The sequence below is a fragment of the Eubalaena glacialis genome, chromosome 15, assembly GCF_028564815.1.
Source record: "Eubalaena glacialis isolate mEubGla1 chromosome 15, mEubGla1.1.hap2.+ XY, whole genome shotgun sequence".
NCBI classification, from domain to species: domain Eukaryota; kingdom Metazoa; phylum Chordata; class Mammalia; order Artiodactyla; family Balaenidae; genus Eubalaena; species Eubalaena glacialis.
Genome location: NC_083730.1, coordinates 42,765,657 through 42,779,352, shown reverse-complemented (window position 1 = coordinate 42,779,352; position 13,696 = coordinate 42,765,657). Strand labels below are relative to the sequence as shown.

The following is a 13,696-nucleotide window of genomic DNA, read 5'->3' as shown; positions in this document are numbered from 1 at the left end:
TGTTTTTATTAATACTGACAGTGGGCCTGATGAAGGTGGCCACTCAGAGAAGCTTTGAAGGGCCTTCTGAAATGTTTGGGGGGTTCTTTTTAAAGTGCTTTGTTTTTGTCTTACAAATGACCAAAGGCCTCAGCAGCAAGCTGTGTGCTTCGCCGGCGCTCTCGGGGCTGCCGGACTGTGTCCGTGGCTGCTCAGGGTGTTGTAGCGAGTGCCTCTGAGCTGGGCGGCACTTTCTGTTCATTATCTTAATGTTTCCGCACAACTCGAGAAGTATTCTTGTCCCCATTTTATAGATGAGGAACGTGGGGCTGAGAGAGGTTTCTGCTCAGGGGCATATTGTTGGTATGTGACAAATCTGGGGTTCACTGCAGAAATGTCTGGCTGCAAAGTGCATCCCCTCAAAACAAACTGTGCAGCATCTGCATAAAAGTAAAAACAGCCTCAGCCATGCTGACTTTTCCCGGTCTTTTAATTTATGTATGTATGTATGTATGTATGCATGTATGGCTGCGTTGGGTCTTCGCGCGGGCTTTCTCTAGTTGCAGCGAGCGGGGGCTACTCTTCGTTGCAGTGCACGGGCTTCTCATTGCGGTGGCTTCTCTTGTTGCGGAGCATGGGCTCTAGAGTGCAGGCTCAGTAGTCGTGGCGCACGGGCTTAGCTGCTCTGCGGCATGTGGGATCTTCCCGGACCAGGACTCGAACCCGTGTCTCCTGCATTGGCAGGCAGATTCTTAACCACTGCGCCACCAGGGAAACCCTTCCCGGTCTTCTTGTTATGCATTTATTGGAACTAAAGTATCCAACACTGACCCTTCGATATTACTGAAGTCAATGTTGAGAGTAAACTGTGACATCTGCGAATGTGCACTGCCTTTTGCCAGCTTCCACATGGACCATAACACAGAAGTGACTGAAAGCTAAAGTAGCTGTATTGTATACAGTCATTAGGTTTTGCTTTGTTTGAAGTTCAAATAGGTACAAAAGAGGCCTTATGAAAATGAAATGTTCCTTATGAAAATTAAATGAGATAAAAGAATTACATTAAAATAGAGCCATGAGTAAAAATGTGTTAATAAACATATTTCCTTATAGTTACATACTTATTAGAATAACGCTTAATGCAAATTCCTACATAGCTGCTTTGGAGTTCTTCACCTGACCAGGGCTTGGTATCGGATTCATTAGTATGGTCAGTATGTGTCTGTTAACTCTCATCTGTCATGTTCTTTTGAAATTATCCTAAAAATCAACATGACAGCATCAAGTCTGGAATGCAGACAAGTAGAGAGGAAGATATATAGCCACATCTATCAGCCACTTATTAAGGACTGTTTTATAAATCTTATGATTTCGAGTCTTCAAAAAGACCTGAGTTTCTAAGGACTTGAAGCTTGGAATCACAGAATTAATTTGAACAGCCTTATCATGGGAAAATGAAGCAGTTTTGAGATAGCTTTTTGAAAATAGGTTGAGGATCCTAAATTAGGAATCACTAATCTGATCACTTTTTTAGGAAACTGAAGCACAAAAAAGTAAAATTTCTCACAGTATTACAGAGCTTATGGCAGAATTGGGACTTAGAATTGAGGTCATCTGACTGCAAATCCAGCAGAATGCACTGTACCCCCAGTGCCTTTCTCCCCCGACATAGCTCTAAATGCTGTCTTTACACGGACACATTTCTCCATTGTCTTAAATAATTTATATTTCAAAAACAAAACCCTTTTCTACAGAGGAATTTCATAATCACAAAAAATGATGGTTGAGGTGTTTTGGTTTTGTTTTCCACTTTGATATTAAGACTTCTTTCCTGTCATTTTCAGAAATTAACCCTGCAGCATGTGAACAGTAATCAGTGCCTGGATAAAGCCACGGAAGAGGACAGCCAGGTGCCCAGCATTAGAGACTGCAATGGAAGCCGGTCCCAGCAGTGGCTTCTTCGAAATGTCACCCTTCCAGAAATATTCTGAGACCAAATTTACAAAAAAAGAAGAAAATAAGGATTGACTGGGCTACCTCAGCATACATTTCTGCCACATTCTTAAGTAGCAAAAAAGGAAAAGTGCTTTCCTCCTGCAGGATGTAAGGTTTATCAGCCATTAAAACTTAAACTGCTCTCTCTTTCACTAGCTGTGAACCGGCCTTCCTGCCCAAGGACGTGAAACTATGTAGTAGTGAGATTGTGCACACTGATGTTTACAAGATTAAAAGAGTCTTTCATCAAGAATCATTGTAAAGAATATTCAGACTGAAACAATCTACGAAATGTGCTTTCCAGAGAGCTGCACCTTTTATGGTTTGCTTGCACATCAGTAATTTCTGCTGAATGTGCTGTTATAATGAAGAGATGTCCAAGATTTTTTTTCTGATTAGAACTGGTAGCCAGTATATTAAATATTGATATAAAAATAAATGAAAAAGAACTGGAACCAGATTCAGAATCATGAAAACATTTTTACAACAATTAAAGAAACTATATTAAACAGGGTTTAAAGGAAATTAAAACAGAACTATGAGAAGTACAATTTGTTATAGTATAGTATCAAATTTCTATATAGATTTTATACCTCAGTGGGGGAAAATAACTGATTCCAATGACATTCATTCTGTTTTCATCTGTGATAGTCATGGATGCTTTTTTTTTCCTTGGGGTGCTGAAATTGAGCTGAAAAAGTGGCTCCTTGAACGTAGTTTTAATTGCTTTCTACAGTTTTTTTTATTTGGTTTGTGGGCTGTTGGAATTGTAATTTTTAATTGCCTTCAAAAAATGGAGATTTAAAATAATGTCTGGTTTCACTGAACAAGTTTGATATCTCAGTTGCTCTTGGGTCAACTGGCTTATAGACTTTCTCTCACACACAAATTTCTTATTAGATTTTCAACTTCCTAACTTGATTCAACTGATTATGTTTAATACCCAAGATTCATACTACTGTACTACAGATTTGTTTTCACAGCAATAAATCTTCTGTTCTTTGTTTATGATTCCACTCAACAGACGGCCTGCAGAAGTGATTTATTTGGGTATTTGGAGATGATACGTTTGATGGTTTTTTGGAAAAAACTTTTTTCACTCCATACTCAGATGTGCTTCATTGTTAAGTGCATATTTAGATTAGGTTCTTGAATTGTAATGTTGATCTGCTGCTTTTTTTTTTAATAAAATTTGACTGAAAATGTTTAATTGGCATTTTTTAATGAGTGAGTTGTTGTTAGCTGAAGAAGTGCAGCTATTATTCCATATTATTAGTCCTGCATTTCTTCCCTAAATTCCATTTAGGTTAAATCTGTTTTATTTTTCTGATTTTTAATACAAGATGATAACCTGAGTATTGATTAAAGTTGAGTATCAATTAAATTGTTTTAATCATCGAAAGAAAATCTGATTGTGACATTTTTCCTGATACGTGAAGCAATCCATTGGCAAAAGTGCATATATTTTTCTTCCTATTTGTAAGATTATATTTAATGCTATTTTCTTTGTCAAAGGCTCTCACTGCAGGCAGTGCTATTTCTTGTGCCTAAAAATGTTTCTGAAAGTTGTTGCATCACTAATGATGCTTGCCAAGTTGAGTGTACAGAAAGTTTCTCATATCCTATTCAAGTTAATATCAAGCACATGTGGATGCTTTAGGGTGAGGCTGTAGTACAGAATGCATAAATTTTGTCCCCAGGAAATCTGAGACAAAGGAAGTGCTGGATGGGTTTTTTTTCCTATTCCATGAGCTGTGTTAATTCTATATCTTTGGTAGGCCTTATGCTTGAATAAACCAGATGTCTAATCAATAAATTATTTTCATGCTCAGAATTTCAGGTTTTTGTACTCTAGTGAGGTTGGTCTTATTTCTTACTGTAAGAAAACTTAACAGCAATGTGATTTAAGGTTTTGTTGTGTTTTTTAAGAGGGGGATGTGAGTGATTTAATTCATGGGTACTTTTAGAATCCGATAGATAATCCCATTGCCTTTATTTTTCTAATTAAAGAATTCCTAAGTACTTTGAAAATATAAAATATTCCTGAATAGTTTTGCTTTACATTGGTTTTATCTGAAGTTAAACTAGATCCCTGTTCTTTATAGCTATTTGTAGATTAGGCAGTGTGCTAAACACTGTTAAAAATTAAATTGGGAAGAAAGGAATGAATGAAAAAGAAAGCAAAGGATGAAAAGATGGGATTATTACTTGACTAGTGAATAATTCGTAAATGTGACAGTTCAGGACAATTTGAATCTCACCAATCTATTCACCCTACTCCAATCCCAACCCATTTTAATATGTCTTTCTGTTCTAATTGGGATCTTGAAAATAGTACTTTGTTCACCATTCTGCAAATAAAAGGCAGCATGTAGGTCATGTCCTCATTTCCCTGTTCTACATTCAGCTGAAAAACAAAGGTTCCTCTGTAAAGATTTGGTGCTGTCTCCGATTTTTAAGAACTATACCAAGAACAAATTTAACTCCAGAATTACATATTCTGCAAAGGAGAAGGAAATCAGAAAGAAGGTAGTATTTCTGAGGTGATAACTGTAAAAAGAGGTATACAAAGAGTGAATCACTTTTTAGTGTTCGGAAAATCAGATGTTTCCAATTATATGACACTGCTCCTATTCTCTGATTTCTTGAAGTGTTTACTTGATAAATCTACCAGAACTGACAATTTTGCAGGATATGAGGCAAAACTCAGTTGTACTGTCTATACACTAGCAACAAACAATTGAGAATTAAATTTTAAATACATAATTTATCATCAAAGAAGTCAAATACCTCAAAAGTAAGGTAACAAGAGAGGTGCAAGACTTCTACCCAGAAAACTACAAAACATTGCTGAGAGAAACTGTAGAACACTGCAATCGATATGTTATGTTCATGAATTGAAAGACTACATACTGTTAAGATCTCATTGCCCACAAATTGATCTACAGATTCAATGAAATCAAAATATGAGGCTTTCTTGTAGAAATTGGCAAATATATATGAAATGCAGCAGACCCAAAATAGCCAAGAAAATCTTGAAGAAGGAAAAAAAAGGTTGGAAGACTTTACACTACTCGATTTTATGACTTGCTTTAAAGCTACAGAAATTGAGTGTGGTACGAGAGTTAGGACAGACATAGATCAATGGATAGAATAGAGAGTCCAGAAATAGATCCACACATATATAATTACTGACTTTTCAACAAAAACACCAAGCAATTCAGTAAGTTGTTATGGAATGTGTTTTCATTTGGACCTGGAGTAATGATACCTGTATGAGAAAACACCAAACATTGATGCTTTAATGCAATGCGCATTTATTCAAAATGGATCAGAGACCTAAATGTGAAGGGCAAAGCAAATCTTCTAGAAGAAAACAGTATCTCCATGACTCTCAGGATGGGCAGGTATTTTAGGACACAAAAGATGTCAACCGTAAAAGATAAAAACTGATAAATTTCACCAAAATTAAACCCTTCTCATCAAGAAGATACTATTAAGGTGAAAAGGCAAGCCATGACCAAGGAGAAAACATTTGCAATGCATGTAAATGACAAAGGATTCACATGCAGAAAAACAACTTGTAAAAGCCGTTTCAAAAGCAACACAATATAAAAATCAGTGACTTGAATACACACTTCACAGAAGCTATCCAAATGTGCAATTAGCACAGGAAAAGGTGCCCAACATCAGTCATCAGGGAATGCAAAATGAAACCACAAGGAAATCACACTGCATACCTGCTGAAAGGTGAGAATGTGGAGCAACTGGTGCATGTCAATTGGTATTGTCACCTTGGGAAACAGCTTGCCAGTTCCTCATAAAGGTAAACATATGCCTACCCCATGACTCAGTGACTCCACTTCCACAGATAAAACCAAGAGAGACGAGTATATGGGCCCACAGCAAGATTTGTGCAAGAATATTCTCATAGTTCCAAATTGGGAACTACCCAAATATCCATCAACAAGTTAGTGGATAATCAAGCTAATGGTATATTTATACACTGGGATATTAGTCTGCAATTTTAAAAAGTGAATTCCTGATAGAACAACAAGGATAAGTCTAAAAAATGTTGAACAAAGAAAGCTAGACATGTTGCATTTATATCAAGTTCAAGAACAGGCAAAGCAAATACAGAGTGGTTACCTCTGGGTGAGCATAGGGTGGAAACAAGCATGAGAGAACTTTCTGGAATGATGGGAGTGTTCTATAAAGTGATTTAGATGATGGTAACATGCATAAACATTATTTAAAATTTTCTTGAGCTGTGTACTTAGGATATATGCATTTTATTGTATGTGAATTATACCTCAGTAAAGTACTGGGGGAAATAAGGAAGATAGCAAGATTTTCTCCACTGCTACAAAACACCCAGAGGCTGAATAAATTACAACAAACATATTTCCTAGTGGAATGCTGAGCTCAGAAGAAAATATAGAAAATCCCTAATGTCTGGGGGAAAAAAGGATACATAAACTTAAGCCACAGATGTAACTGCTAAACATGAAAGCCCTTCCTCTCCAAGGACAAAATATAGTAACCAGAGTTTGGGGAATAGGAGCTTAGGCCTGAACAAAGTTGGAGAATTGAAGATCTGCATAAAGCTGGGATAGTCAGAGGAGTTACATCTAAGGATAGGTAAAGAAGTCTGCCACCTTGTGAAGGAAACCAAAAAGTGATTGACTAACTCTGCCCCTCTTCCTAGTGTAAATGGTGATGAGGATGATGCCACCTCTGTAATCACAAGGCCTGCTTTTACATAGGTCAAGGGTTTAACGCCACAATCATGAGGTCTGCAGATCAAGAAAAAGTGAGATTTATGGCCTTTGCTGGGAATCATTGGAATACAAGTCTTTTTGAAAAAAATCCAATTCCCTACACTCCACAAATTATGAAATCACTATATAAAAGAGGAAGTGAGTCCCCAGTGCGAATGTTAAAAAAAAAAAAGTTTGCTGAAGATAAAGATGGTGGAATAGGAGGCTGCTGAACTCACCTCCCCTCACAAACACATCAAAACTGCAAATACACATAGAGCGACTCTCACTGAGGTCAGCATGGGAACTAGCAGAACAGCTCTTCCACAACCAAGGCTGTGAGGAAAGACCACACAGAGCCTGGTAGGAAGGGAAAAGAAGCAATCTGGTGGAGACCTGCACCCCTAGTGGGGGATACAGAAGAGGAGGGAGAGATCACAGGCTCAAGGATCCTCCCTGGATAGTGAGGGCTTCCAGCCACTTATGAGGCACGCCAGCCCAGGGGTCTGACACCACAAAGATGAGCCCTTTTAGTTAGTCTGAAAACCAGTGGGGCTTACCTGAGGGCCATAGGAAACTGAGACCCCATTCTTGAAGAACACATGCATGGACTTGCTTCCGATCACAGTGTGGAAGCAGCAGATTGAAAACTGCCTGGGGCTCTGGCCAGCTTGCCAGGACCACCCTAGCACACTCCCGAGCCTGCACTGGGCTCCTGCTCCAGTCCCTCTTGCTCTGGTGCTGCTTGCCACTAAGGCAGAAGCTGCCGTTTTCAATGAGCCTATGCACACTTGGAGAGAACTGAGCCAGCTCAGACCCGGCCCTACCTCTGACCAGCCATTGCCAGCGAGCCCTTTGGTGCACACACACAGGAGGGAGCAAGGCTGTCTCCAGGGTGGAGACCATCATGAGAGCACCAGTCCCTGCGCAGACTCGGAAGGGAGTGAAGCTAGCTCCAGGGCAGAGACGAGCATCACTGGAGCTTTGTATACATGTGGGAGGGGGCTGGGCCAGCTCAGTGGCATGCCATCAACCCCTCCTTCGCCAACCCAGCCTCTAACCAAGGCATGCACACCAGGGAAAAAGTGAAACCACGGAAGTGTAGCCCCAAGTCCTCAGGCCTCAGCCATATCCCAAACCAAGGTGGAGGCTGCTACCACACCTGGGAGAAACCCAACTCCCTTGCAGCTCCTGCTCCATCCCCTTAGGCCCCAACCCTGGCCCCAGTAGAGCAGTTACAGCCACTGAGCATAGGAAAGCCCCAGCTTGCACCTGGCTCTGGCTCTAGCCCCTCCAATTCCATTCTTACCTCCCACCAAAGAGGTGGCTCCCAGAACACCCCAGGGAAAGAGGCAGTTCGTGCTCTTTTGAGAACCAGCTGTGCACCAAAGCTACTGGGCACACTCAGACTGCATAGAATGCTCCCATACAAGGACACACCTTCAAGACCAGGATAGGTAACTGTTTCACCTAATTTCATAGAGACATGGAAAGTTAAAATGAGCATACAGAGGAATATGTTTCAAACAAAAGATCAAGGGGAAAAAAACCTGAAAAGACCCTAATGAAACAGAGATAAATAATTTACCTGATAAAGAGTTCAAAGCAATAGTAATAAGAATGCTAACTGAACTAGGGGAAAGAATAGAATTGACACTGTAAGAATTTTAATAAGGAACTAGAAAACATAAAAAGAACCGGTCAGAGCTGATGGATACAATAACTGAAATGAAAAACACACAGAGGGAATTAACAGCACATTAAGTGATACAGAAGAACTCATAGCAATCTGGAAGACAGAATAACGGAAATTACTCGATCAGAACAACAAAAAGAAAAACAAATTTTAAAAGTTGAGAATAGTTTAAGGGACCTCTAGGACATCAGGCATACTAAGATTTGCATTATAGGGGTCCCAGAAAGAGAAGAAAGAGTAAAAGGGGTAGAAAATATATTTGATGAAAACTTCCTAACCTAAAGAAGGAGATAGATATCCAGGTACAAGAAACACAGAGTGCCAAATAAGATGAACCCAAAGACACCTACAACAAGACATATCATAATAAAATGTCAAAAGTTAAAGAGAATTCTAAAAGCCACAAGAGAAAAACAAAGAGTCACATATAAGGGAAGCTCCATAAAGCTATCAGCTGACTTTTCAGCAGAAACTTTGTAGGCCAGAAGGGAGTGGCATGATATATTTAAAGTGCTGAAAGGAAAAAACCTACAACCTAGGATACTCTACCCAGCAAGGTTATCACTGAGAACTGAAGGAGAGAGAAAGGGCTTCTCACACAAGTAAAAACTAAAAGAGTTCATCAATACTAAACTGACCTTACAGAAGTGTTAAAGGGTCTTCTTTAAGTAAAAAAGCAAAAGCTGCAACAAGAAATAAATTATAGGAAGTGAAAAATCCCACTGGTAAAGGCAAATATATAGTAAAGTCTGTGGATCAACCACTTAAATAACCTAGTACAAAGGCAAAAACATTGTAAAATTAACTATAACTACAATAAACAGTTAATGGCTAAGCATGAAAATGTAAAATATGACATCAAAAACATGAAACAAGGGACTTCCCTAGTGGTTCAGTGGTTTAGACTATGCATTTCCACTGCAGAGGGCGCAGGTTCAATCCCTGGTCAGGGAACTAAGATCCCACATGCTGCATGGCACAGCCGAAAAATAGAAGGAAAAAAAAAAAAAACCACACAAAACATGAACCAAGGTGGGGGTAGTAAAAAATGCAGAGCTTTTAGAATGTGTTTTAACATTTTTAAACAAATAGATCAAGTAGATACAGTTATAGGTCAGTTATAGGTTATAGGTCAACATATATGAACTACACACTAACCACAAATCAAAAACTTACAATAGACATAAAAAACCTAGAGAGAAAGGAACACAAACATGACATTAAAGAAAATCATCAAACAAGAGAAGAGACTAAAAGAAGAACAAAAGACCAGAGAACTACAAAAACAACCAGAAAGTGAATAACAAAATGGCATGCCACAAAAAGAACATACCTATCAAAAATCACTTTAAATATCAATGGACTAGGACTTCCCTGGTGGCACAGTGGTTAAGAATCCACCTGCCAATGCAGGAGACACAGGTTTGAGCCCTTGTCCGGGAAGATCCCACATGCCGCAGAGCAACTAAGCTGGTGTGCCACAACTACTGAGCCTGCACTCTAGAGCCCATGAGCCACAACTACTGAGCCCATGTGCCACAACTAGAGCCCATGAGCTCTGGAACCTGCACACCACAACTAGAGAGCCTGCATGCCACAACTACAGAAGCCCACGCACCACAATGAAGAGCGAACGGGCTGCAACAAAAGATCCCACGTGCTGCGCTGAAGATACCACGTGCCGCAACTAAGACCCAATGCAGCCAAAAATAATAATTTTTTTAAAAAGTCTATAAAAAAGACAAAGGAAGACTTTATATAAAGGGATCAATACAAGAAAGGGACATAATATTTGTAAGCAAATATGCAGTAATATAGGAGCACCTAAATATATAAAGCAGATATTAACAGACAAAAAGGGAGAAACTGACAATAATATAATAATAGTAGGGGACTTTAACACCCCACTTACATCAATGGAGAGATCATCACACAGAAAATCAATAAGAAAGCAGTGGCCTCAAATGACACGTTGGACCAGTTGGAATTAACAGATACATAATGGAACATTCCATCCAAAAACTGCAGAATACACATTCTTTTCAAGTGCTCATGAAGCATTCTCCAGGATAGATCACATGTTAGGCCACAATATAAGTCTCAAAAAATTTAAGAGGATAGAAACTATATCAAGCGTCTTTTCCAACCACAATGGTATGAAGCCAGAAATTAATTACAGGAAGAAAAACGGGGAAAACAAAAACACTAGGAGATTAAACAACATGCTAATAAAACACTAATGGGTCAGTATAGAAATAAAAGAGGAAATCAGAAAATACATTGAGACATGAAAATAAAAACACAACTTTCCAAAATCTACAAGATGCAGCAAAAGCAGTTCTAAGAGGAAACTTTATAGTGATGCAGGCATACTTCAAGAAACAAGAAAAATCTCAATCAACCTAACCTACCATCAAAAGGAATTAGAAAAAGAAATACAAACAAAGCCCAGAGCCAGAAGAAGGAAAGAAATAATAAAGATCAGTGAGGAAATAAATAAAATTGAGGCCAAAAAACAATAGAAGACATCAATGAAACCCAAACAATCATAAGAGACACATATTAATCAAACTAACAAAAATTAAATTCAAAGACAAAATATTCAAAGCAGCAAGGGAAAAGCAACAAATAAGGGAATCCCAACATACAAGGGAATCCCCATAAGGTTATCAGCTGATTTTTCAGCATAAACTCTGCAGGCCAGAAAGGAGTGGCAGGATATATTTAAAGTCATGAAAGGGAAAAGCCTACAACCAAGATTACTCTACCTGGCAAGGATATCGTTCACATTCGATGGAGAAATCAAAAGCTGTACAGACAAGCAAAAGGTAAAAGAATTCAGCAGCACCAAGCGAGCTTTACAACAAATGCTAAAGGAACTTCTCTAGGAGGGAAACACAAGAGAAGAAAAAGTCCTACAAAAACAAACCCAAAACAATTAAGAAAATGGTCATAGGAACATACATATCGATAATTACCTTAAGTGTAAATGGATTAAATGCTCCAATGAAAAGACACAGACTGGCTGAATGGATACAAAAACAAGACCCATATATATGCTGTCTACAAGAGACCCACTTCAGACATAGAGACACATACAGACTGAAAGTGAGGGGGTGGAAAAAGATACTCCATGCAAATGGAAATCAAAAGAAAGCTGGAGTAGCACCAGACAAAATAGACTTTAAAATAAAGACTGTGACAAGAGACAAGGAAGGACACTACATGATGATCAGGGATCAATCCAAGAAGAAGATATAACAATTGCAAATATTTATGCACCCAGCATAGGAGAACCTCAATATATAAGGCAAATACTAATAGCCATAAAGGGAGAAACTGACAGTAACACAATAATAGTGGGGGATTTTAACACCCCACTTACCAATGGACAGATCATCCAGACAGAAAATTAATAAGGAAACACAAGCTTTAAATGACACATTAGACCAGATAAACTTAATTGATATTTATAGAACATTCCATCCAAAAGCAGCAGAATACATTTCCTTCTCAAGTGCACACAGTACATTCTCCAGGATAGATCACATCTTGGGTCACACATGAAAGGATGCTAAACATCACTAATTATTACAGAAATGCAAGTCAAAACTACAGTAAGGTATCATCTCACACCAGTCAGAATGGTCATCACCAAAAAATCTACAAACAATAAATGCTGGACAGGGTGTGGAGAAAAGGGAACCCTCTTACACTGTTGATGGGAATGTAAATTGATACAGCCACTATGGAAAACAGTATGGAGGTTCCTTAGAAAACTAAAAATAGGATTACCATATGACCCAGCAATCCCACTACTGGGCATATACCCAGAGAAAACATAATTCCAAAAGATACATGCACCCCAATGTTCATTGCAGCACTATTTACAATAGCCAGGACATGGAAACAACCTAAATGTCCATCAACAGAGGAATGGATAAAGAAGATGTGGTATATATATACAATGGTATATTACTCAGCCATAAGAAGGAACGAAATTGTGCCATCTGCAGAGACATAGATGGACCTAGAGACTGTCATACAGAGTGAAATAAGTCAGAAAGAGCAAAACAAATATCATATATTAATGCATATCATAAAGAACAAATGTATGGACGCCAAGGGGGGAAAGGGGGTGTGGGATGAATTGGGTGACTGGGATTGACATATATACGCTACTATGTATAAAATAGATAACCAATGAGAACCTACTATATAGCACAGGGAACTCTACTCAATGCTCTGTGGTGACCTAAATGGGAAGGAAATCCAAAAAGGAGGGGATATATGTATACATATAGCTGATTCACTTTGCTGTACAGCAGAAACTAACACAACATAGTAAAGCAACTATACTCCAATAAAACAAAATAAAATAAAATATAATAGTTGGTGGCGATTGCCTCTTAAATGTCTTAAAGCCACTACCCTTCTTAAAAAAAAAAAAAACACAATGCGATTTCACCTCACACCTGTCAGAATACCTATCACTAAAAAGACAACAGAAAATAAGTGTTGGCAAGGGTGTGGTTAAAAGGGAACCCTATTTCACTATTGGTAGGAATGTAAATTGGTACAGCCACTATGAAAAACAATGGAGGTTCCTCAAAAAATAAAAAATAGAACTACCATATGATCCAGCAGTACCACTCCTGGGTATATATCTGAAGAAAACAAGAGCACTAATTAGAAAAGATATGTGCACCCAATATTCATAGCAGCATTATTTACAATAGCCAAGACATAGAAGCAACCTAAGTGTCCATCAACATATTAATGGATAAAGAAGCTGTGGTACACACACACATACTCACACACACACACACAAATGGAATATTACTCAACCATAAAAAAGAATGAAATTTGCCATCTGCAACAACATGGATGGACCTGGAGGGTTTACGCCTAGTAAAACAAATCAGACAGAGAAAGGCAAACACTGTTTTCACTTACATGTGGAATCTTAAAAAGCACATGAATGAATATAACAAAACAGAAACAAACTCATAGATACAGAGAACAAACTAGTGGTTAGCAGTGGGGAGAGTGGTGGGGAAAGGAGCAAGATAGGGGAAGGGGACTAAGAAGTACAAACTATTAGATACAAAATAAGTAAGATACAAGGATGTAATGTGTAGCACAGGGAATATAACCAATATTTTATAATAACTTTAAATGGAGTATAATCTATAAAAATATCAAATCACTATGTTGTACACCTGAAACTAATATAACATTGTAAATCAACTACACTTTAATTAAC

At 38.3% G+C, this 13,696-nt stretch overlaps 1 protein-coding gene across 1 annotated transcript in view; it reads left to right on the top strand.

Moving 5' to 3' along the window:
- The window catches only part of GALNT1 (polypeptide N-acetylgalactosaminyltransferase 1), a 126,525-nt gene extending 122,725 nt beyond the window's left edge, over positions 1-3,800 (top strand). Inside the window, exon 13 of the mRNA XM_061169499.1 lies at positions 1,824-3,800. Within this exon, the coding sequence (XP_061025482.1) occupies positions 1,824-1,970 (147 nt within the window). The 3' untranslated portion in view covers positions 1,971-3,800. The remainder of the gene's footprint in view (positions 1-1,823) is intronic.
- The last annotated feature ends 9,896 nt before the right edge of the window (positions 3,801-13,696 follow it).